The 26,120-nt window shown below is 39.8% G+C and overlaps 1 protein-coding gene and 1 pseudogene across 1 annotated transcript; both read right to left on the bottom strand.

The window, feature by feature from the left end:
• Positions 1 to 2,558: 2,558 nt before the first annotated feature.
• Positions 2,559 to 8,128, bottom strand: LOC148079176 (O-acyltransferase like protein-like). The gene is made up of 15 exons (XM_087792266.1): positions 8,011 to 8,128; positions 7,362 to 7,495; positions 7,128 to 7,206; positions 5,525 to 5,660; positions 5,263 to 5,447; positions 4,966 to 5,172; positions 4,797 to 4,893; positions 4,547 to 4,648; positions 4,321 to 4,483; positions 4,168 to 4,247; positions 3,858 to 3,968; positions 3,672 to 3,795; positions 3,379 to 3,565; positions 2,990 to 3,132; positions 2,559 to 2,925 (listed from the first exon to the last, which is right to left on the bottom strand). The coding sequence occupies exons 1-15, from the start codon at positions 8,075 to 8,077 to the stop codon at positions 2,821 to 2,823; spliced, it is 1,920 nt and encodes a 639-aa protein (XP_087648392.1). The 5' UTR covers positions 8,078 to 8,128; the 3' UTR covers positions 2,559 to 2,820.
• A 1,824-nt stretch (positions 8,129 to 9,952) lies between these two features.
• On the bottom strand, positions 9,953 to 25,439 carry LOC148079175 (O-acyltransferase like protein-like; annotated as a pseudogene).
• Positions 25,440 to 26,120: the final 681 nt, after the last annotated feature.

Genomic DNA, 26,120 nt, shown 5'->3' with positions numbered 1-26,120 from the left:
AAATGTTCTCGGGCGGGGATCACCATTCCTTCCTGGGGTGTCACTGGCTTCTCTTCTGTCTTTCGCTCCCACCCCTCCGTGGTCTCTTACAGTTTAAGGTGTGATTCGCAGACAAAGAAATGTTTGAATTTACCGGTGTCTTAAATTATGTCATGACGCATCCATAACTGTGGGGTTTTTTTTTTAATGTTTTTTTTATTTACCAATCCAGACATGACTATACCAGTGTTTCCTTACAAATTAAGAAATGATTATAACTGTGTTTTTTATTTACCAATCAAGATATGACTATACCTGTGTTTTCTTACAAATTAGGAAATTACTTTATCTGTGATTTTCGAACTCAAGGTATGATTATAACTGTCATTCTTTACCATTTACTATGTGATTATACTTAGTTTTTTATTTTATTTTATTTTTTAAAGTTAATGGGGGGGGGGGACTAGATAAGCTTCAAGTTTCTCCCGCTGTTTTCCCTTTCGGGACATTCATGTATTATGTGAACTATGATGAAATGACGAAATATGAAACAGACTGTCATGCCCGAAATAAACGATTCATTCATTTATTCATTCATTATTAAAGAAAAATAACACAAAGAAAAGGATAGTAAGATTAATATAGAATCATCTTTTCACTCCGCTCCTGCCCCCTAACTTAGAATTAAACAATCTCATAGCACAAGGAATTAATGAGTCCCTTAGTCTATTAGTGTTGCATCTGGGAAGGAGCATTCATGCTCCATCTGCTTCTCTGCTCACTGATGACAGTGTTCAGAGGAAGACTGTCATCATTCATGATGGACAGTAGTTTGTCCAGAGATCTCCTATCTGCAACTGTCATCAGTGAGTCCAGCTTCATGCCAACCACAGAGCCAGCCCTCCTGATCAACCTGTCCAAACTGTTGACACTCCTCTTGGACACATTCCCACCCCAACACACCACACCATAAAACAGGACACTGGCCAACACAGACTGATAGAACATGCAAACAAAGACTTTCCTGCAGATGTGAAATGATCGGAGCCTCCACAGGAAGTAGTGTACTCTGAACTTTCTTAAACACATGGTCTGTGTTGCAGTACCAGTCCGGTCCAGTTTACTGTCCAGCCACACACCAAGGTAATTATAGTTGTCATCTTTCTCCACCTTGTCACCTCTGGTGGACACTGGACGTGGCTTTGTCCTGGACCTCCCAAAGTCCAAGACTAGCTCTTTGGTCTTTAAGGTGTTCAGCTGCAAGTGGTTTCTCTCACTCCAGGCCACAAAGTCACTTATCAGACTCCTTTTCTCATCCTCCCTGTTGTCTATGATGCATCCAACAATTTGCAGGGTTGTCAGCATACATCCGGACGAGACTCAGCTCGGAGTTATAGCAGAAATCTAAAGTGTATATGGTGAAGAGGAGAGGGGCTAGTACTGTCCCCTTAGGTGCTCGTCTACTGCACACCACAGTGTCAGACTTGATGTCCTTTAGCCTGACATACCGTTGTCGCGTCCTATATCCAGGTGGGAGTAGGTCCGATGCCGGCATCTTCTACACCATCCACGGGCCCGTAAAACTGCAGGGGTTATTGTGAGTGCTGAACTTGTGGCCTGAGACGTTTCAGTATTTAGAAAATAAGTAGACACTGATTATGTATATTGTTAGACCATTCAAAATAAAATTGTTGTATACATATATGCCATACTTAATTAATGCTAAAAGATAGTCAAATATAGAGTATACTGTAAATATACTCTTGATACTAAGAGCGGGGTAACTTTTGTCTCCCCCCCCCCCCCAACACACACACTCAACATACATCCATACTTATTACTGAGTTGCATGTATGTGGTGTGTCTTCCCCAGTCTGGAGTCGGTGTCCTAATTAGTCCTAGTCGGACGACAAAGGAGACGGGTGCACGCGTTCAGTCTTTTTCGTCTCAGTCTGACTCAATGGTCAATCTGATTGGTCGAGTGCTAGGTTTAGCTAGCGAATCAGTGCAGGACAATAAACCGGAAGTGACTATAGTAAACACTAGATAACCAGCAATGGCAAACAAAAGTTTTCATCGAAAACTTTTGTTTTGGCTGACATAGCTAGTAGTAGTACTTTGGTCGGAAATCTCTTTTCTGTGTTTCGAAGCATTTTTTTGAGGGACGGGATGCAGACTACGTCAGACCACATGAGACTGCCTGACGGCGTCAGACGCCTGACGATCCCTGTGGTGTACCCACGCCTTTATATTTTATAACTCTGGGTTTTGGGGCAGGAGCGGAGTGACATCTTGTTTTTTTTCCCCTTTGATCTATACTCTTTGCACTAATTGATCTTGCTTTTATGAAACTTCTGTGCCTTCTACTGTCTGCTGTGAACTGGAAATCTAATTTTGCAAAGAAGATCTCCAGAGGGATAAATAAAGTCTATCTAATCTAATTTTTATCCTACCAGTACTGTAGAACTGTTTGTGAAGGCCCTCAGGCCATGGCAAACATTTTATTAGTTAAATTGAAAAAGTGAAAAAAATACAGATCTAGAAGCAGTGCATACAGGGCTAAGATAGGGTGTTTTTGAAGCAATTAAAAGCCATTATTTTCATTTAATATAAAAATAATGTGGTAAGGAAAGAATCACAAACATTTGCATACATCTTTAAGCACAAATAGGTTTTACAGAGATGACAACCATTACAACTCAATTGCACTTCTGCTGACTGAATCTGCATTTCACCTTTGAAACACACAAAAGTACATGTACTAAGAAACACAAAATATTAAACTCTGACTTGGCATAGAGGTTGGTGCATTTACAAAAGCAGTGTTGAATCCTTATAGTCTTATTTTCTGCCCCACTTTAGAAGAGAGAAAGGTTTCTCCACCAGAACATTTGCAGAATAACTCACGATAAAGCTGAGCAGTGTGTTCCCCATGAAAAGATACAGCTGGAAAGAAGAAGAAATTATACAAAAAAAATTGAAATATAGACATGAATATTTAAATACTTACTAAGTTGATGCCTGAGAAGTGGATTGGAGTTTCTTGCAGGGTAAGGTATATGAGCACAATAATGGGATGTACAAGGTAACAGGCAAAGCTTAGGTTTGAAATAGGAACCCACAAGTTCAGTGACAGGAAGTTCATGATGTACCCTGGAAAAAAGACAGCATTACAACACTACATCTAGATCTAGTAGCCATTTAATTCTCAAAGTCATTTGTTTCATATACATATATACTGTATGTTTATATATATATATATATATATATATATATATATATATAGAGAGAGAGAGAGAGAGAGAGAAAAGAACCATGTTCTATACAAACTATTCATAGCTTCAAACTTGTTAAATTTGTGATTTGTTATTCAATAAGTTTGAGATAAATAAGAAGCACCTCCATAGCCTTCCTCACAGGCTAATATGATCCAGCTTACAGCAGTCACCCAGACCAGTCTGTGTAGTCCCTGGTAAATGGCATGGGGTGCTGATGGATGGTCTGGGGCATCTTCAAGAGCATAGTAAAATCCAGTCACTAGAGCCATGGCCAGCAAGGAACACGTCCATCCAAGAGCAACTTGCCACTTTACAAGAACAAAGAATAAATATAATATAATTAATGTGTGATTTCAGGATGAAATGTAACAAATGTATTCACAATGAAAAAGAGGTATTTCAATGATGCCCTACCTTTTTCTTCAAAAGGTTTTCCTTCCTCTCTTTCAGGTACATTCCAAACAAGAAACCAATTAAAAATGTTCCATATCTGGAGTAAGGTTTCGTATAGTATAGATTTGCGTAGTCTGGTGAAAGCCTGAATTGGAGAAGTCATCAGATAAAATTCAAAGATAGCCTAAAGAAGTTAACTCAACTTACCAAGTTGCTGTCAAAGACACCGGTAGGTGAAGAAGTGCCGTTAATATGGAACTAGTCAAAATGGTCATCAGCAGCAGTGCTACGACTAAAGCCGCAAAAACACCTTTGCATCTGTAAAATTCATTTTTAAAATTAGAGTTGAGATGATTAAAATGTTTGATAAAAGGTAGAAAACAAATATGAAATTAAATTATTTTTTATTTTTATTCATATATATATATATATATATATATATATATATATATATAAATATGTATATATATATGTATATATATATATATATATATATATATAAAAGAAGTAAACATACTTTCTATAGGCAAGAATCAGAAGAGGGGTTGTGGCGAAGCACTGCATGTCAAGAGAGAGGTACCACGTCCAAGGAAGACACTGTGGAGCAGATCACTGATTAGATAAGTAGACAAATATGGCATCTTTAAATGGTTTGACTGGGTTCACTTACAGGTAAAGGCATTGTGAAGAGATTGTTAACCAGCAGCAGGTTAGTCCACCAGTTTTTCTCACAACTTATAAAATATTCATTTAGCCACGAGTAAGGCCCCTTGTTGATCACAGATGTGAAACCGACACCAAATAAAATCACAAACATGTGGAGGGGTTGTATCCTGAAAAAAACATTTACAAATGTGGTTGAAATGTCAAAGCAAGCAAAGACTTTCTGACTCAACCTTATAATCCTCTTGAGATAGTAATCTGCCACAAGACCTACACTCATGGTGTCATCGTTCCTCTGGATTGAGCTCAGGAGAGTTTTGGCACTTAACATACCCCTGAAACACAATAATTTTAACATAGGAGATACATCAACAAACAAGATATTTTGAACTTTTCTGATTTCTCTCCTCCAAACCTCTGATTGTATCAGAGATAATGTGCTTTATGTGTCAAGGAAAGGCATATAGTTGAGTGGTGACTCACCCAAATAGCAGGAAAATATCCGCACTTAGATTAATAGTCCCTGTCAAAAAAACCAGTGGGTTCGTTTTCAGGCCAATGAACCACACCTTTTCGTTGTCTGTGGTGGAAGAGATACTGTTCTCAAAATAGTGAACAACTATGAAACATTTTAGAGCTGATGTTTTCATACCGAGAACCGTGTCCAAAGGATGATTCAATGAATGTGCAAAAATGATCCCTATCATGCTGAGTGCTCTGATGCCTGTCAATGAATTGTAGACCCCTTTCACCGAGGGAGGCCTGCTGAAGATTCCCTTGGTGGTTGTCTGTAGAGAGAAGGCCTGAAGAAACTGCTGCAAACAACTTCTTAAACAACTTTGCTTCGCCTTGATGTGATCTGAAAAGAAACCAAACATACTTCTTTAAAACAAACATCTCAATAAGAACACTTTCATATAAATGTGAACGTTAGCTCTCGCCAAATTACCGCAATCTTGGAGACTATCTGCATTTTTTTCAAAATTTGACAAATTGTTGTCTCCATTGGTTGGACTCATGATCACTGAGGTAGGTTCTACAGTTGGTGCATACTTTCTGCTCTCTTGAAAGTCTTTTACTGCAGTGGTCAGTGTAGCAGCAAGAGGGATTACTACTATAATTAAGCAAAGGACCCTGTGGGAGAACATGAGTACAAGTACACTACTGAAACAAGAAGTTTGAGGTGATATCAGATAAATGGCTTTACTTACAGACATGTGATTCCAGATGTCCCTGGATTTACTACTTTGGTAAAACATTGCGTCCTCAACACACTCCGTTTGGAATCATTTACCAGAATTGACGGTAAAGTAGGAATGAGAGAGACCTCTCTAAACGTCATCATTCCTTCAAATGAAAAAATAGTGTGATCACCTTCATGTACAATGCGCTGTGTTGCATGCACCTACTTGTAGTGATGTCGTAACACTTCACCCATTTCATCTCATATATAGGCAGGAGTTAGCAATGTTAGCAAAGGACTTGCATCCATGTATATTAATGTAATAAGCCAAGACAACTTGTCTTCTAATTCCTACTAGATCATTCTTATTAAACCAGAGAAGTAGCTTAACAAAGGTGAATATCTATTAACTTTTGCTCTGTTAGTTCCATGACTATAATGTTGAAATTATTCCCCTTAACCATGTTCGGAGCAGCAGGGAGGTCCAGACTTTCCTCGTCCCAAGGTGTTCCCAGACCAGCTGAGAGACATAATCTCTCAAGCATTTCCTGGATAGACCTTGGTCTCCTACCGTTGGAACATTTCCTGAACACCTCACCAGGGAGATGTCCTAGAGTTATCCTAATCAGATGCTCAAGCCACCTCAACTGACTCCCAACTAAGCGGAAGAGCAGTGGTTTTACTCCGCATCTCTCCTGGATGACCTTGCTTCTGACCCTATCTCTAAAAGAGATCCCAGCCACCCTACACGGGCCCCTGTGATCTTGTTCTTTTGCTAAATACCCACGGTCCGTGACCAAAAGTGAGGGTAGTGACGTAGATTGACCGGTATACAGAGACCTTTGCCTTTTGGCTTAGCTCCATGGATCGGTGTAGTATCCGAATAACTGCAGATGATCTCATGCTCCATTCTTCCCTTACTCATGTAAATAAGCCATGGTACTTTAACTCCTCCACTTGGGGTAGGATCTCATCCCAAACCCAGAAAAGGCCAACAGGCCAATCAAAGTAGGGAACATAGTTATTTCAGTCACAATGTCCCTCACCTTACTCGGAACAAGGTTGAAGTTCTCCCAGATGCGGAACATTGGGAGTGGAAAATATGTTCTGTTCTGGTAACACAGATAGAACTAATGGTCGATTATCTTGAAATCATGTAACTTTGGGAAAGTAACGCCTACCAGGGACTGCCCATTGTTAACGCTCAATAAAATGTTCTGAGTCTGAAATATTGTTGATGATGATACCGTCGATCCTGTGGTCGTTCTGTCTCTCTGGGCCCCACCTTTCACAACAGTGTAACACTCATTTTCACTGATTTTCAATGTATTTTTTGAGTAAACTTCACTGAAACAAAAGTCTCGAAGCTTAAGTTACCCGCTAATGTAACTTCAGAGAAAAAACATTTTTTTGACACAATTGACAGTCAGCCACTAGTGGGAGGCTTTCACTCGTCTCTGGCCAGCAGCTGTACATTGCTATCATCAAAAGAATGTCCTGTGTCCTTTAAGTGCAGATGGACTTCATACTTGGCATTTTTTAATGGACTGCTTCGATCTGATGTGTGATGAGTTCAATGTCTGGCGTATGTTGTTATCATGTCAGAAAAGTTGAATTCAATAAGATCTTACCCCCATGCACCATTTGATGCACCTCCTTCTCTTTGCACGAGTCTGGAACACAAATCCCCACAAAGTAGAAAACATTTCCCTGCAATAGAACAACTTTAATCAAAATATATTTGTATGTATCAATACCAAATACATCTATTTTAAAATGTCAAATAATGTGGTCACTGTATTCTGAAACAAACTGATAAACAGCAACGGAAAACACAACAGGAATCAAGTTAATTGTACAATTACCTGGTTCAAAAACACTTTGCAGAATTGTCCTGAGAAAGAAGTTGTTTGGACAGAGCGGCATTCCTGCATCATGCCAGTTTGGTCCTCATTGCCGCCTAAGAAGTTGCTCCCGATCTTCCCGTATGAATCATACACTAATTAAGAAGGAAAAGACTTTGTATAAAAATAGAATTAAAAAAACATTCGACAGGCCATGTTGGGCAACAGAAATTTCATATAATTGTTTCAGTATCAGAAGGTTTTTAATTAGCTTGGAACATGGCAGAAGCTGAAGCTCACTCAATGTCAAACTATTAATATTATTTGAAGTACTTTATTCTCTGTTAGGAAAATATATATGTATGGACGTAAAAAGCACAGATTGATAAAGTTGTTTATCATGAGAAGTTTTAACTTTGAAATACATTAAACAAACTTGTTGTGTTTGCATATGGAAACAGAGAACACTATTTGGTGAAACAAGCTATATGACTTTTTATGGCAGCACGTTTGTTAAATAATGAGTAAAAATAATGACTAAAACACCTAACAATCATCTATACCTGTCGTAGTTCCATCTTTGTTTGAACATAAAATTACATTTAAAATATTCTTATTAAAACAAGCAACCTGTCAAATAGTTTCTGAGGAATTTTTGCAGTGAACTTACTGACAACACTGTATTCTTTTGGGTTTTCCTGGTTCAGTTCCCAGAGGAATGAGGTTGTGTCTCTCATGCATTTGTCAGAGATGTTATGCTCTTGGAAATCCTTCAGTGCAGAGCATAAAGTCACAAATGTGAGCAGCAGCAATGGACCAGTAACAGCCATCGTAAGAACTCTTTATAGAAGATATTTCAGTGTGAAGCTTTTTATATAACCACATGAAACCAAATTATTAATCCATTTTGTATCTCATCATGTTATTGATTTACACCAGTTAGCGTGAACTGTACCAGTAAAGGAACACTAGATCCTGAATACTCATCCATCCTAATCCATGAAAAAAAGTCCTCTCACTGTCATGCTTCTTCAAATTTATTAGGACCATATTTACCCTTTACTTATAACAATCTTACCTGTTGTCTGTTTCTTACTATCTACTTAATACAGTATAACTAATAAGTATAATTTATTTATATTTTTGTATCCGTCAGCTCTGATTATAAATCACACTTCATGCCAGAAGAGAACAGTGAACAAGCAATATTCATTTCTCTCCACAATAAATGGACAAACATAAACAACATTTTCCAAGAGTTCAATCCCAATAGTAATCAATTGAATCATTTATCAGTTCCTTGTTTTAGACTTTTTAAATTGCCAATGTGTACATGTCAGAGACTTCTGTAAATTAACTTTGTTTATTAATATATTGTAACTGAGTGTTTTGGAGTGTTTTTCAGAGTTATAGGTTTAAGTTCGGATATTACTGAGGCCCGTCAAGGCATCGCAAGTTTTGGTTCGTGAGGAAGAAGATGGACAAATGTGATGTGTGTTCATTGTTTTTTAGCGTTGGCTGTGGCCCATAGCAGCCTGTTCAGCATCATAAATATTATTATTATTATTATTATTATTAAATAAAGTTGGTAAAGTTCTCACACACTGTCTCTCTCTTTGCAAACGCTACAATACATTGAATATTCTTTTTTTTTCAACTAATGTTGCCACAAAAATAAGTCCATGGAGGAAAGTTCAAATGTACTTTAATGATCAAGTACAAAAATATAAAACCAACTTAAACAAAAAATCATAAATTAAAGCTCTAAAATGTCAGGAACAGTCCACAGGCCAACTAACATTAGCATCCAAGAAGTCACAGAATACAGGGGAGAAAGCCAACCTTGTCGGAGACACGATACTCTGGTGAGTTCTTCTGAGAAGAGATCCTCCTTTTCAAAGGAAAGAAGTTGGGACAAAATCATCCTTGTCTGCAGGGACCTGCCAGCGTCAACAGGAATCATAGAATAAGACCAGAAACATACAAAAAAATTAAAACCATATGAAAAACATGACAAATTTGTTGATTTGAGTCTCTTTCAAATATATATTGGACCTCTATTGTATCATCAGTGTGTGTCTGTTTGTAGAGAATGATCATAAGTCCCACCCACTGAAAACACACAACTACACCCACTCTGCTGTGATTAGTTAAGCAATGATTTTTGTTACTGCATGTCATCAATCCCGGAAGACTCGCCCTTCAAAGTGTTTAACAATGAAATGAAATGAATGAAAAAAATCAAACCGTTTTATTGACAATTTTCCCATTGTGCAAGAAAGCCATCCTCCCGAACTTAGACTTAGACATCCTTTATTCTCATTTTCGATATTCAAAGAACAAAATTTAGTTTGCATTACTGGCTAAGACAAGTTATAAAGTGCAAAAGATTTAGAAATAAATACTGTCTACTGTGTCTACTAAAATAGGTGCAAGAAGCAGTTTTTAAATAAATAAGAAACCGTTTGTTGTAACAACAATTTAAAACCTCACCATAAAAACCTTACTAAAGATAAGTTAAACACAATTTTAAACTATGGCTGGAATAAAACAACAATATACAATCTACGCAGCATTTGTTTTGGAAGTGGACTTCAACATAACATCTCATCTCACAACTCGAGTACAGACGCTTCTGAGCCCGCTTCACCAGTGATGTTGGCAGACCAGGTGAGGTCGTCCGAGATTTTCATCCCCAGGAACTTGGTGCTTCTGACCACCTCCACGGCTATGCCGTCGATGAGAAGAGGGGCATGGCTAGGCTGGATCTTCCTGAAGTCAACAATTATTTCCTTTGTTTTGTCAACATTCAGGATCAGGCTGTTTTCCCTGCACCACTCCACCAGCTGCTTCACTTTCTCTCTGTATTCTTGGTCGTTATCATCCCTGATGAATGAGACCCACCACTGTTGTATCATCTGATATGGTTGGAATCATACCTGGCAACGCAGTCATCGGTCATTAAAGTGAATGGTAGGGGGCTCAGGACACAGCCTTGAGGGGAACAAGTGCTGAGGGTGATTGTGCTGATGGTTTGACTTCCGACACGCACCGTTTGTAGTCTGTGGGTTAGAAAGTCAAGCAGCCAATTACACAGGGAAGAGCCGAAGCCCAGAGGTTCCAGCTTACGTACCAGGCGTTGTGGGATGATAGTGTTATAAGCAAAACTAAATCAAGGAGCAACATCCTCACATGGGAGTTCTTCTTCTCCAGTTGTTCAAGGTTCAGTTGTAGAGCTTAGGAGATGGCATTCTCGGTGGACTAATTTGATCGGTAGGCAAACGGGAAAGGGTCTGGAGGTGATATGGTCTTTCACCAACCTCTCAAAGCACTTCATCATGAGGGGGGTCAATGCCAAAGGTTGACAGTCATTCAGTGATGTGATATGAGTTTTCTTTGGCACTGGGATGATGAAGGCAGTCTTAAAGCAGGAATGCACTATGGCCTAGTTCAGCGAGGTGTTAAAAATGTCCGTTAGTACACATTCCAGCTGATCTGCACATTGCCTGAGCACCAGCCCCAGGTATGTTATCCGGGCCTGTTGCCTTCCGAGAGTTGACTCTTCTCAGAGTCTTCCGCACGTCAACTATGTTAAGACAGAGTGCCTTTTCTGCCTGATGGGGAACAGCTTTTGTCGTGTTATTTAATGCCTCAAACCACCCAAAGAAGTTATTTAATTTATTTAGGAAGTCCAGATCAACGTCACCCACAGAAGAGGGGGGTGTCTTGAAGTTGGTAATAGCCCGTATTCCTCGCCACATGTTTTTGGTGTGACTGGCTTCCTGGAACAAGCCCTGGATTTTTTTTTGGCATTGAGTCCATTTTCCTAATCTGATGGCACTATTCAGGTTGGCTTTTGATCCTCAGAGCGTCTTAATCCCCAGACTTGAAAGCAGAGTTCCGCGTTTTTAGTATTTTGCATACTTCCACAGTCATCCAGACTTTCTGATTTGCACGGGTGATGATGCTTCTTATGTTGCTTATCAGAGCATTTGTGAATGTATGCTGACACAGACGTGGCGTACTCCTCAATGTTAATGGTATGGACACACCGCGGAGATTATTGGGCATCTGGTACCGTCGGGCAGTCCTTTGTGGTCGGTGCCCCAAGTCTATGTGGTTTGTCTCCCCCAGTCTGGAGTCGGCGTCCTAATCAGTCCTAGTCGGACGACAAAGGAGGCGGATGCACACGTTAAGACTTTTCATCTCAGTCGGACTCAATGTTCAATCTGATTGGTCGAGTGCTAGGTTTACCAAGCTAATCGGTGCAGGACAATAAACCGGAAGTGACGATAGTTAACACTAGATAACCAGCGATGGCATGGATGAAACCACACTTGCATCGAAAACTTCTATTGGCCGCATAATGTTCCAGTGGACTGAAACCGTTGAGGAGAGGCCGCCGTTCTAAAACATGGTAGAGAAAAGCTACTGCAACCGAGTAGTGAAGGCGGACTGCTAGAGGCAGATTGGCGAAAGCTAAATATCCCAGGTAAGATTTTCCATTCTATCAAATTTGTGTGTACATAAAACCTGCGTAATGTATACGAAGAAGGGTAGACGAAAATGTTTTTACGGTACACAAGTGACTCAAGCTCTTGCTAAATATGCCGTGTTTTGTTATAATGTGGGTTGCTACGCTGTAAATTAATATATATATTGTGTGTAATATTTCAGATAAGAACATTTTAAAGAAGAAGTGGGAGAACCTTAGCAGACAGTACACCCGCTATGTGAGGCAGCGCCCGTCCGGGAGTTCTGGAATAGAGGGGACACACAGGTAGAAATGGATTTTGAGGAGGCTGCAATTCCTTGAGCCACATACTAAAGAAAGTGTCTCCAACCTCAACCCCACAGTATGAGTTGAACGAATGATTAACAAAAAAATATAATTTTAGGAAACTAGGATCCAGCTTTTCTTGTGATTGCAGTGATTCCATAATATTTATCTCTTCTTGTGATTTATTTAGGAAAAGCTGGTTCCCTTGGAGATCCCCTCTTGTGTTGCCGGATCCATGGAGAGGATGCAGTAGGAAATGGAGGACGATATTGAATTTACACCACATGCAGAATCCACAACAATTGAGCCAGCGATGGACTGTGCGTCCACTTCATCTGGAAGTTTTTTGCCTCCTGCGAAAAGAGCAGGATGACAAGAAATGCAGTGGCGGAGAAAATCTGTGGACCTGATGGACAAAATTAACAAAATGTTGGACATGATAAACACGACGGAAGAGACTGAAAAACGGGAGATTGTTCAGTCCATCCAGTGGATTCAAAGAAAATGTATCGAGGTGCCTGACCATCTGAGGCCTCGCTTAGAGAAGGCATTACATGCTGTACTGTATTATTTTTTTTGATGTGTACGACCTTGACAACCCTGAAAAATTATGTAAGTCGTTCAATAAAAGTTCAGTTTTTTAAGTGTCTCTTTTTATTTATTATACTTTCCTTAAACGAGCTAAAAAATAAGTTGTTTTGAGATGCCAACATCGAAAAACAATAAAATAAATAATGAAAATATAAGTAATTGAAGAAAGATAAGAAATTAAGTATAAATTAAATAAATAAAATCCTCGTACATCACACCAATATTATAATGTGAATGAAGCAGCTCAATGCATAGTACATTATCATAACATTGGAACACGTCTCATGCTCCATGAATTTATTTGTTTACCTTGATGTCTTGAATTGTTATCCTACTCACACGCGACCTCATGTGAGTCACCTTGCCCTAATCTAGACATGGTAATCTGGTCCTCTTTTCAGATGCATCCAGAGTACATATCATAACATTGGAACATGTGTCATCACCTCCTGCTCCATGAATTTGTTTACCTTGATGTCTTGATTTTTTTATATTGAATATATTGAATTGTTTATAAGTATATTTGTGGTAATATTGATAGAAAAGGCCAATATTGTTGACAAGACTTTTAATGATCATTCTACAAAATCACAATTATTTCCCTATATCTTGATCCATTGAAAAGGCACTGTGCCAGACTCGGACATGTAGTAACCGCATTGCTCATCCCTGATCTGTTTGGCCCTTGTTGTTGCATTGTTTGCCCGTGGCAGGGAGGCTTGTTGTAAGGAAAGGTCTTGCCTCCATCTTCCTTCAACAATACCACTGTCTGGTCCTTCCTTGTCGACAATGTCTGCCCAGTAAACATCACTGCCTTCAGTCTGTAGAAAGTTATGCAGAGCACAACAAGCCAGGACAATCTTCTCCACTGTGGTAGTATTACGGATGTTGTTATAGAAATAGAAATAGAAAAGCTTTATTCATCCCCAGAGGGGAAACACACTTGTTCATGGTAAACAAGACATAAAAGCTGTTGGCCATGATTCCAAATGCATTTTCCACAACCCTCCGAGCATTTGACAGCCTGTAGTTGAAGATGCACTGTTCTACATGAATCTGCGGTTTGCGTATTGCTTTCACAAATACTCTGTCAATGGAAAGGCGTCCTCCGCCACATTTCAGTTTGGAGACAGTCCGTCAGTTCCTGGAAGTGGTGCAGGGGCAGGAATGTTGGTGGTTCTGTTTAACAGGGTAGTCCGAGTGTGCATTCACGAAACACCCCACCATCAGAAATACGTCCATTACAACCAAGATCTACATACAGAAATTGTACGAGCTGTCAACCAGTGCCATCAACACAATGGAAAAGGTGTGTTTGTAATTGTAATACATTGAATGTTTATGTGTTTTCCACCCAGAGCACCCAGGCAATTTGGGAAGTTCCACTGAGCCTTGAAACCACTTAATACCTCACATTCACTGTGTCTGGGCACTGAAAAAAGGAAAAGTAAAGAAAGTGAAAACCTAATCTTTTCAGATTTCAGTATTATTTGACTGATCAATATTCATGGAGTTTGTAATTTATTTACAAATTGTATTTTCTATTTTTAAATCTCTGAACACCCCTGCCTTTTGAATGTATCTTTATATCTTATAGTAAAATATTTAAAATATCTACTTAAAGTGGGAGTTTGTGAGCATAGCGTAATCGAATCAGAATGTTCACTTTTTATAGCGTACACAAATTATTTCAATTACATTAATGAGAGAACTTCCTATTTATTTGAATATTTTTCTGACTAATGTTACGGATATAATTGTTTAGTACTTAACACTGTATGCAAACAGTGTTGAGTACTAAACTTCAACACAAACCTCAGGACTCAAATTGTATTTTACAGCTTAATAACAAAAACAATTTAAATCACACATACCTTGAGTTATTTCTCATGTAGCACCTGGTAGATTGCCTCACACGTTTCAGGGACAAGTTGACGAATTGCTATACAAATAAAAATTACTTACTTAATTACTTTTTTGAGTATTGTTTTGATTGTTAAAGCGCTTTGTGACCCTGGTCTAGAAAAGCGCTATATAAATAAATATTACTTACTTACTTAAGCTTTCCCCTGCATTCATAAATAGAAAGGATTACTTTGTTGATTATACAGTAACACTCACGCAAGATTCAGGAGGGTAAACTGAAAACTGAATTCAAATAAAACTCTTACAAGTTGAGAGGAAGCACAACGTGACAATCAAATGTTCACCGACAGATATATAATCACGGTAATTTGTGTTGCACCGCTGGATAATCGGTCTGAGTAGTTCCTCCAACATGTTGAACTGTGCTGGAAAAAGTTGAGCGAAATATTTGAAATCAACTTGCTCGTTCATCTCCAGTTCCCGACACAAATTCAGAGAAGCCCCCTGAGCTTGCCACTGTGAGATCCAGGACTTCATCCAGGTAGTGCGATTTTTTTACAGTACACTTTTGTCGGCAATCTCGTTGGTGTGTTTCGAGGCATTTTTTTTGAGGAACGGGGGCAACCTACGTCAGACCACACAGGACTGCCCGACGGCGTCAGACACCTGACGATCCCAGTGGTGTACCCAGGCCTTTAGCAAAGCTTAGGTTTGAAATAGGAACCCACAAGTTCAGTGACAGGAAGTCCATGATGTACCCTGGAAAAAAGACAGCATTTCAACGCTACATATAAATCTAGTAGCCATTTAATTTTCAAAGTAATTTGTTTCATATACATATATATGTTTATATATATATATATAGAGAGAGAGAGAGAGAGAGAGAGAGAGAGAGAGAGCGAGAGAGAGAGAAAAGAACCATGTTCTATACAAACTATTCATAGCTTCAAACTTGTTAAATTTGTGATTTGTTATTCATTAAGTCAAAGATAAATGAGAAGCACCTCCATAGCCTTCCTCACAGGCTAATATGATCCAGCTTACAGCAGTCACCCAGACCAGTCTGTGTAGTCCCTGGTAAATGGCATGGGGTGCTGATTGATGGTCTGGGGCATCTTCAAGAGCATAGTAAAATCCAATCACTAGAGCCATGGCCAGCAAGGAACACGTCCATCCAAGAGCAACTTGCCACTTTACAAGGACAAAGAACGTAATAAATGTGTGACTTAAGGGTGAAATGTAACAAATGTTTTCACAATGAAAAAGAGTTTTTTCAATGAAGCCCTTTTTCTTCAAAAGTTCTTCCTTCCTCTCTTTCAGGTACATTCCAAATAGAAAACCAATTAAAAATGTTCCATATCTGGAGTAAGGTTTCGTATAGTATAGAGTTGCGTAGTCTGGTGAAAGCCTGAATTGGAGAAGTCATCAGATCAAATCATACATGCTGTGCTAAAGTACTTGTCAAGTCAAGACTCAATTACACTCCAAACCAGCAGAGGGCAAACATGTGCAAAAGACTCTGGTGGGACCAACATCCTGGCCTGTGTTGCCAGTAGGACCGAATTTACCTGCGCACCCACCAGAACAGCATGGCCTAAATGTTTGGACTGAGCCCAGTCGGTCTCTCTCACCTGCTCCTGAAAACAGGACATGACCACAGCTCCTGATCACCCAGAAGATGCAACTGGTGGGAAGGAAACTACTTTTAAAGAGGATTATGTTTGCTCCTGAGTGCTAATAATTTATTAAGATACTTTTGTTTAAGCTAATTTAAGCTTGCATTTTGTCTTTTGGTTTGCACTTAAAACCGATTGTTAGCACGTACTGAAATAATTTTGTAAACTTGTTTGGAAAAGCAAGTTATATGAACATTTTATTTAACATTTTAGTTGACCTTTATTGAAATGTATTAAAACTAATGCATGTTTCTGTTTTAAAGGTTTTCAACCTATTCATTATTGACAATTATATTCCGAACTGGAATATTCGACTGAAATCATCAGAAGAAAATAAAAAACCAAAGAGAAAGAATCGAGTTGTCCTTTGCATCCTTCGACAAGTGGTCAAGCCCTTTTCAAGTTCAGGCATAGTAGTGGTCCAAACACTCACAGAACTTGACAGTTGAAAACCAACGTGTGGCAGTGAAGACTTGGATCAAAGACCCAAAGTTAAGCTGTCGACGCAAAGGCCTACAGTTGATGACCATCGTGTGGCAGTGAAGACTTGGATCAAAGACCCAAAGTCAAGCTGTCGACGCAAGGGGATCAATTGAAGTAAAAATCCTCAACCATGGCAAAGGAAACTCTTGGGAGAACAGTCAAGCAACTGAAACAAGAGAGAACCTTAGCGAAAACGGCCTTTACGAAACAAGCGAACTACCTGAGCAGAGCAGCAGAGGACTTGGTCGAGCACGAGCTACGAGAAGAGTTCAGAAAGCTCAGCTCTCTTGCAAGGAACGTCAGCAACACAAATGATGAATATGAGGCTGGGCTACTTGCAGAAAACGAAGCTGAAATTGATGAGGGTGACTAGGTCAAGCTTGACCAGTACCAGCGAGATGACCTTGAAAGAACAACAGAAGATTGTGATGCAAAACTGCATGAGGTCAGGAAAATAGTTCAATCTCACCTGTGGCAAAGATATGGAGAAAATGAGGTAATCTCTGCAATCCAGGAAGCAGGGAAAGCCTGTGAAAGAGCTGATTCAAGCCCTATTACTGCGCTCAACCGAGACGGGTTTGAAGTTCAGCTGGAAGGAGTGAGGAACCTCATCCATGATGCCACTTCAACCATGAGGAACTGGGACGGATGGATCCCTCCTGATCAAGTAACACACCTGCAAATCAGAGTAAAGGACTTGAGAGCCCTAGGAAACACCCTCGAAGCCAGAAGGGCAGAATTCCTCACCGCACAAAGATTCGCTGAAGAGGAAAAAAGAGGGAAAAGAGCCTCAACTCTTGGCAGCTCTACAACCAGTGTTGAGGATCAAGCCGACCAGTCTCCCTAAATTCACTGGGATCAAGAGGAATTTACACAGGTGGAGAAAAGACTGGGAGAACCTACAAAAGCAGGGAGAGCCAACTGGCTCAGTTGAAGTTAAGAAGTTTCAACTTCTTGACAGTGTGGATGAGAACATATCTAGAGACCTGCACCTTTCAACATACAACAGTGCTGAAGACATATTTAGGGTACTTCAAAACAGGTATGGAAATAAGTCAACGATTGCTCTGGAGATAATTGAGGACCTGGAGAGTATCCCCCCCTCACGCCAGCCAAGAAAGGTGATCGACCTAATTCAAGCTGTAGAAAAGGCCCTGAATGACCTAATTGAGCTTGAATGTACTGGAGCCATCAAGAATCCCCTGGTAATCCGATGTATAGAGAGCAAACTGCCGGACAATATTAAGAGGGACTGGCTGACATTCATGGTAAATCAATCCAATGGAGTCAACCCCGACAATCACTTTGACAGCCTTCTCACATTTTTAAAGACTCAGGAGGAGATTTTAGAGAGACTAGACCAACTGGGTGTAAGTAGAACGCCCGAAAAGAAGTCTCAGTTCTTGGAAAAGAAATATGCTTCGACAAAGTCAACAGAAAAAGGAGGATGTGTTGTCTGTGGAGATGAAAGGCACCTTGAGAAGATCTTCTTTTGCAAGCGGTTCAAAGAACTGAAGCCCGGCGAAAAATTAAGTGCTGTTGAAAAGCTTGGTGCATGCAGAAGATGCCTCAAATGTCATACGGAGGATGAGGAATGTGTAGACACTTACCTGTGCAGGAACAAAGACTGCATGAGAGGAAGATCATCGGACCACCATTTCCTTCTTTGCCTCAAGGGAGGATTCAAAGGGAAAGTATCTGAGAAAGGGAAATCCAGCATCAGACGGCAGCCACTCACAGAGGAACAGGAGGAGTTGTTATCCGAGCTCACCCCAGGCATGGCAGAAAAGTTCAGGAAAGCCTTCACCAACATGGCGGCGAGATCCCATTGCGCTAAAAAGGACCTACCTGGAAGGATGGCCTCAATTAAGTGTGAGTTGCCAGTACTTCTTATGCTTTTGGAAGTAACCGCCAATGAAGGAGAGAAGATTGGAACTCTCATTGACCTAGCTTCACATACTAACTACATCACTCACAGAGCGGCCAAAAGACTGAAGCTACGCAGTGAAAAGGTCACACTTGTTGTCCATGGAGTTGGAGGTTGGGTCCGGTCAGGCCAAAGTGGGAGGCAAAAGGATGAAACGCAACATCCAACATCACAAGACCAGTTCCCCATTCTCCCCAACCAAGTTAGGGGAGAAGACAAAGCTCTTGGAGTTGGCTGTCCTGTTGAATCAGACAGACTATACGTTTTGACTTCAGTTAACTTCTCAAAGAGAAAAAAGAAAATGAGGGCAGGCCAAAATCTCATTGGAGATGAGGTAAGGGAAAAAACCCGAAACCCACTGACAAGAAGACTCTTGCTTAGCAAAGTAGCAGGATTGTACAACCAAATAGGCCATGCAACACCTGTCAAATGTCAAAAAATGATCCCAACCTCTGCTCTAGCAAAGACTGACCGAAGCAGCTCTAGTGGAGAAGATCACCAGATCCAAGTCTGGAGACTACCCGCTGAAGTGAGGAAAATCCTCGACATCAGTAAGCACTGCAGTCCAACCAAACTAACCACAGTCATTGCTTGGGTATGGAGAGCTGCCACAAAGTGGAAGAAGATGTTGGTCAGGACTTCAGCCAGGAGTAAACCGAAAGAAGAGGCAATTAATTCAGTTCAAATGACCAGGTCCAGAGCCAGAGAAACCTGTTCGTCAGGACCAAGTGGCACACGGCACACAGGAACGTGGCAATCGGAGATGTCGTTTGGCTGGCTGACCAAAACGCCCTCAGGTCAGTTCAGGCTTGCCAGAGTCAACAGCGTCAACACTGACCAGAAAGGGATGGCAAGGGATGTGCAGGTCAGAACCTTTCCAAGCTACCCAGTCTCAACCGTGAAGCTCAATCAAAACAGTTCTTCACAGCGATGTTAGACGGATAGTTGTCCTGCTTCCAATTGAAAGAGAGAAAGAACAGCGACAGAATTGAAAATCAAGCAAACTAAATCCAGCACAGTATGCAAGTGGTGTGACCTCCTTGGGTTTGTCAACCAGGAGGTCAAACCAGCTCCACTCCAAACCAGCAGAGGGCGAACATCATGGCCTGTGTTGCCAGTAGGACCGAATTTACCTGCGCACACACCAGAACAGCATGGCCTAAATGTTTGGACTGAGCCCAGTCAGTCTCTCTCACCTGCTCCTGAAAACAGGACATGACCAAGGCTCCTGATCACCCAGAAGATGCAACTGGTAGGAAGGAAACTACTTTTAAAGAGGTATGAGATTATGTTTGCTCCTGAGTGCTAATAATTTATTAAGATACTTTTGTTTAAGCTAATTTAAGCTTGCATTTTGTCTTTTGGTTTGCACTTAAAACTGATTGTTAGCACGTACTGAAATAATTTTGTAAACTTGTTTGGAAAAGCAAGTTATATGAACATTTTATTTAACATTTTAGTTGACCTTTATTGAAATGTATTAAAACTAATGCATGTTTCTGTTTTAAAGGTTTTCAACCTATTCATTATTGACAATTATATTCCGAACTGGAATATTCGACTGAAATCATCAGAAGAAAATAAAAAACCAAAGAGAAAGAATCGAGTTGTCCTTTGCATCCTTCGACAAGTGGTCAAGCCCTTTTCAAGTTCAGGCATAGTTGTGGTCCAAACACTCACAGAACTTGACAGTACTACTGGTGTTATTTGTAGTATTAGTAGCTGTACATTCAAAGATCCTAAAGAAGTTAACTCAACTTACCAAGTTGCTGTCAAAGACACTGGTAGGTGAAGAAGTGCCGTTAATATGGAACTAGTCAAAATGGTCATCAGCAGCAGTGCTACGACTAAAGCCGCAAAAACACCTTTTTGTAAAATACATTTTTAAAATTAGAGTTGAGATGATTAAAATGTTTGATAAAAGGTAGAAAACAAATATAATTTTTTTTTGTTATTATTATTATTATTCATATATATATATATATATATATATAATAGAAGTAAACACTTTCTATAGGCAAGAATCAGAAGAGGGGTTGTGGCGAAGCACTGCATGTCAAGAGAGAGGTACCAACTCCAAGGAATACACTGTGGAGCAGATCACTGATTAGATAAGTAGACAAATATGGCATCTTTAAATGGTTTGACTGGGTTCACTTACAGATAAAGGCATTGTGAAGAGATTGTTAATCAGCAGCAGGTTAGTCCACCAGTTTTTCTCACAATTTATAAAATTTTAATTTATCCACGAGTAAGGCCCCTTGTTGATCACCGATGTGAAACCGACACCAAATAAAATCACAAACATGTGGAGGGGTTGTATCCTGAAAAAAACATTTACAAATGTGGTTGAAATGTCAAAGCAAGCAAAGACTTTCTGACTCAACTTTATAATCCTCTTGAAATAGTAATCTGCCACAAGACCTACACTCATGGTGTCATCGTTCCTCTGGATTGAGCTCAGGAGAGTTTTGACACTTAATATAACCCTGAAACACAATAATTTGAACATAGGAGATACATCAACAAACAAGATATTTTGAACTTTTCTGATTTCTCTCCTCCAAACCTCTGATTGTATTAGAGATAATGTGTTTTATGTGTCAAGGAAAGGCATATAGTTGAGTGGTGACTCACCCAAATAGCAGGAAAATATCCACACTTAGATTAATAGTCCCTGTCAAAAAAACCAGTGGGTTCGTTTTCAGGCCAATAAACCACACCTTTTCGTTGTCTGTGGTGGAAGAGATACTGTTCTCAAAATAGTGAACAACTATGAAACATTTTAGAGCTGATGTTTTCATACCGAGAACCTTGTCCAAAGGATAATTCAATGAATGTGCAAAAATGATCGCTATCATGCTGAGTGCTCTGATGCCTGTCAATGAATTGTAGACCCCTTTCACCGAGGGAGGCCTGCTGAAGATTCCCTTGGTGGTTGTCTGTAGAGAGAAGGCCTGAAGAAACTGCTGCAAACAACTTCTTAAACAACTTTGCTTCCTCATGATGTGATCTGAAAAGAAACCAAACATACTACTTTAAAACAAACATCTCAATAAGAACACTTTCATATGAATGTAAACGTTAGCTCTCGCCAAATTACCGCAATCTTGGAGACTATCTGCATTTTTTTCAAAATTTGACAAATTGTTGTCTCCATTGGTTGGACTCATGATCACTGAGGTAGGTTCTACAGTTGGTGCATACTTTCTGCTCTCTTGAAAGTCTTTTACTGCAGTGGTCAGTGTAGCAGCAAGAGGGATTACTACTATAATTAAGCAAAGGACCCTGTGGGAGAACATGAGTACAAGTACACTACTGAAACAAGAAGTTTGAGGTGATATCAGATAAATGGCTTTACTTACAGACATGTGATTCCAGATGTCCCTGGATTTACTACTTTGGTAAAACATTGCGTCCTCAATACACTCTGTGTGGAATCATTTACCAGAATTGACGGTAAAGTAGGAATGAGAGAGACCTCTCCAAACGTCATCATTCCTTCAAATGAAAAAATAGTGTGATCACCTTGATGTACAATGCGCTGTGTTGCATGCACCTACTTGTAGTGATGTCGTAACATTTCACCCATTTCATCTCATATATAGGCAGGAGTTAGCAATGTTAGCAAAGGACTTGCATCCATGTATATTAATGTAATAAGCCAAGACAACGTGTCTTCTAATTCCTACTAGATCATTCTTATTAAACCAGAGAAGTAGCTTAACAAAGGTGAATAACTATTAACTTTTGCTCTATTAGTTCCATGACTATAATGTTGAAATTATTCATAATCTTATAGTCTTATTCCCCTTATCCCTGTTCGGAGCAGCAGGGAGGCCCAGACTTTCCTCGCCCCAAGGTGTTCCCAGACCAGCTGAGAGACATAATCTCTCAAGCATTTCCTGGATAGACCTTGGTCTCCTACCGTTGGAACATTTCCTGAACACCTCACCAGGGAGATGTCCTAGAGTTATCCTAATCAGATGCTCAAGCCACCTCAACTGACTCCCAACTAAGCGGAAGAGCAGTGGTTTTACTCCGCATCTCTCCTGGATGACCTTGCTTCTGACCCTATCTCTAAAAGAGATCCCAGCCACCCTACACGGGCCCCTGTGATCTTGTTTTTTGCTAAATACCCACGGTCCGTGACCAAAAGTGAGGGTAGTGACGTAGATTGAGCGGTATACAGAGACCTTTGCCTTTTGGCTTAGCTCCATGGATCGGTGTAGTATCCGAATAACTGCAGATGATCTCATGCTCCATTCTTCCCTTACTCATGTAAATAAGCCAAAGTACTTTAAATCCTCCACTTGGGGTAGGATCTCATCTCAAACCCAGAAAAGGCCAACAGGCCAATCAAAGTAGGGAACATAGTTATTTCAGTCACAATGTCCCCCACCTTACTCAGAACATGGTTGAAGTTCTCCCAGATGCGGAACATTGGCAGTGGAAAATATGTTCTGTTCTGGTAACACAGATAGAACTAATGGTCGATTATCTTGAAATCATGTAACTTTGGGAAAGTAACGCCTACCAGGGACTGCCCATTGTTAACGCTCAATAAAATGTTCTGAGTCTGAAATATTGTTGATGATGCTAAGCCGTTGGTCAATAAAACAAATGACCTGTGACTTTAAAACTAATACTGTCGATCCTGTGGTCGTTCTGTCTCTCTGGGCCCCACCTTCCACAACAGTGTAACACTCCTTTTCACTGATTTTCAGTGTATTTTTTGAGTAAACTTCACTGAAACAAAAGTCTCAAAGCTTAAGTTACCCGCTAATATAACTTCAGAGAAAACACTTTTTTTTTTACACAATTGACAGTCAGCCACTAGTGGGAGGCTTTCACTCGTCTCTGGCCAGCAGCTGTACATTGCTGTCATCTAAAGCATGTCCTGTGTCCTTTAAGTGCAGATGGACTTCATACTTGGCATTTTTTAATGGACTGCTTTGATCTGATGTGAGTTCAATGTCTGGCGTATGTTGTTATCATGTCAGAAAAGTTGAATTCAATAAGATCTTACCCCCATGCACCATTTGATGCGCCTCCTTCTCTTTGCAAGAGTCTGGAACACAAATCCCCACAAAGTAGAAAACATTTCCCTGCAATAGAACAACTTTAATCAAAATATATTTGTATGTATCAATACCAAATACATGTATTTTAAAATATGAAATAATGTACTGTAGTCACTATATTCTGAAACAAACTGATAAACAGCAACGGAAAACACAACAGGAATCAAGTTAATTGTACAATTACCTGGTTCAAAAACACTTTGCAGAATTGTCCTGAGAAAGAAGTTGTTTGGCCAGAGCGGCATTCCTGCATCATGCCAGTTTGGTCCTCATTGCCGCCTAAGAAGTTGCTCCCGATTTTCCCGTATGAATCATACACTAATTAAGAAGAGAAACAGAAATGTCTTATAATTGATACAGTATCAGAAGGTGTTTATTAACTTGGAACCTGACAGAAGCTGAAGCTCACTCACTCTCAAACTATTACTATTATTTGAAGTACTTTATTCTCTGTTAGGAAAATGTATATGTATGGACGGAAAAAGCATAGATTGAAAAAGTTGCTTTGAACTTTGAAATACCTTTAACAAAAGTGTTGTGTTTACATATGGATACAGAGAATACTATGTGGTGAAACATAGAACATAAAATTACATTTAAAATATTCTTATTAAAACAAGCAACCTGTCAAATAGTTTCTGAGGACTTTTTGCAACTTACTGACAACACTATTCTTTTGGGTTTTCCTGGTTAAGCTCCCAGAGGAATGAGGTTGTGTCTCTCATGCATTTGTTAGAAATTTTATGCTCTTGAAAATCCTTCAGTGTAGAGCATAAAACGATATTAACGCTCCAACACGACGTCACGTCCGGGTCTTAATACTTTGCATTTTGACCTTTTCTCTCCATAAAGCAGAGTGTACGGGTCGTTTATTCGCCGCTACAAGTCAAACAAAGATACAACTTTACGATCGAAAGGACTCGATCTTTGCCGGCAGCTCTACAGGTCAATAGCTCCGGGAAAGACGGTCCTGGGTTATGGGTCCCCTCTATATTTAAGGGAAAGTTTCTGTCCAGGGGGGCGTATTTTCCGGGGCAGTGGTTCTTTGATGTTAGTTCCTGTCTCGAGTCACCTGGAGAGCAACATCCCTGCCTCCCCGCCGTGTGGGCCAGTTTCTTTGTCTTCCAGCCCCTTTTTTTGGGTGTGTTCTTTCTTGCTCTTTTGTTTCACGCTCACAGGTGTGAACAGAGCAGACAGTCTGTCCTTCATTAAGTCGCTGAATAATCTCTAGTCTGTTTCAAGCTACCCTTGAGACAGTGTACATCAGTATGAAAGTGAAATGTTGGTTGTGAATGTGTATTTAAACGTTTAAGCTCTTAGATGAGGCTAGTAATTTATACTCTATATTTTTATTATCTTTTTAGCATTAATTTAACTTATAGCGTATACGTATAGTGTAGAATAATTTTCAATCTAACAAGCAGAAAGTCACAAATGTGAGCAGCAGCAATGGACCAGTCACAGCCATCGTAAGAACTCTTTGTAGAAGATATTTCAGTGTGAAGCTTTTTATATAACCACATGAAACCCAATTATTATTACTTTGTGTATCTCATCATGTTATTGATTTACACCAGTTAGTGTAAACTGTGACAGTAAAAGAACACTAAGTACCAGCTTAGTGAATACTCATCCATCCTAATCCAAAAAAGTCCTCTCACTGTCATGCTTCTTCACATTTATTAGGACCATATTTACCCTTTACTTATAACAATCTTACCTGTTGTCTGTTTCTTACTATCTACTTAATACAGTATAACTAATAAGTATAATTTATTTTTATTGTTTTATCCGTCAGCTCAGATTATAAATCACAGTTCATGCCAGAAGAGAACAGTGAACAAGCAATATTCATTTCTCTCCACAAGATATTTAATTAAACACGTATAATAAATGGACAAACATGAACAACATTTTCCAAGAGTTCAATCCCAATAGTAATCAATTGAATGATTTACCAGTTCCTTGTTTTATACTTTTTAAATTGCCACCCTGTACATGCCATAGACTTTTTTAAATTAATATATTGTAAGATAGTGTTTTGGAGTGTTTTTCAGAGTTAATGGTTTAAGTTTGGGCCCGTCAAGGCATCGCAAGTTTTAGTTTGTGAAGAAGAAAATGGACAGATGAAGCATGTCTTCATCGTTTTTTGGCGTTGGCTGTGGCCCATAGCAACCTGTTCAGCATTATAAATAAAGTTGGTAAAGTTCTCACTCCTGCTTGACTCCTAAACAGCACTCAGACAGGCTAACAAGGGGATTGTTCCTGTACTGTGGAGAGCCTGGTCACAGACTACGTTTCTGTCCTAGTCGTCCTAAGGTCAGTGCTCAGGTGGGACACGCCCTCTCTTCCCCTGACCCTTCTCACCGGATC

The sequence above is a fragment of the Callionymus lyra genome, chromosome 5 (genome assembly GCF_982586985.1).
Source record: "Callionymus lyra chromosome 5, fCalLyr1.hap1.1, whole genome shotgun sequence".
NCBI classification, from domain to species: Eukaryota; Metazoa; Chordata; class Actinopteri; order Syngnathiformes; family Callionymidae; genus Callionymus; species Callionymus lyra.
This window is presented reverse-complemented; position numbering and strand designations above follow the sequence as displayed.

Coding starts and splice junctions, on each gene's coding strand:
- LOC148079176 (XM_087792266.1), bottom strand. CDS start 8,077: ATGAGAGACACAACCTCATTCCTCTGGGAACTGAACCAGGAAAACCCA. Junction 5,173..5,262: donor AGATAGTCTCCAAGATTGCG/GTAATTTGGCGA, acceptor GTTTCTTTTCAG/ATCACATCAAGGCGAAGCAA. Junction 3,796..3,857: donor GTGTCTTTGACAGCAACTTG/GTAAGTTGAGTT, acceptor TCTCCAATTCAG/GCTTTCACCAGACTACGCAA.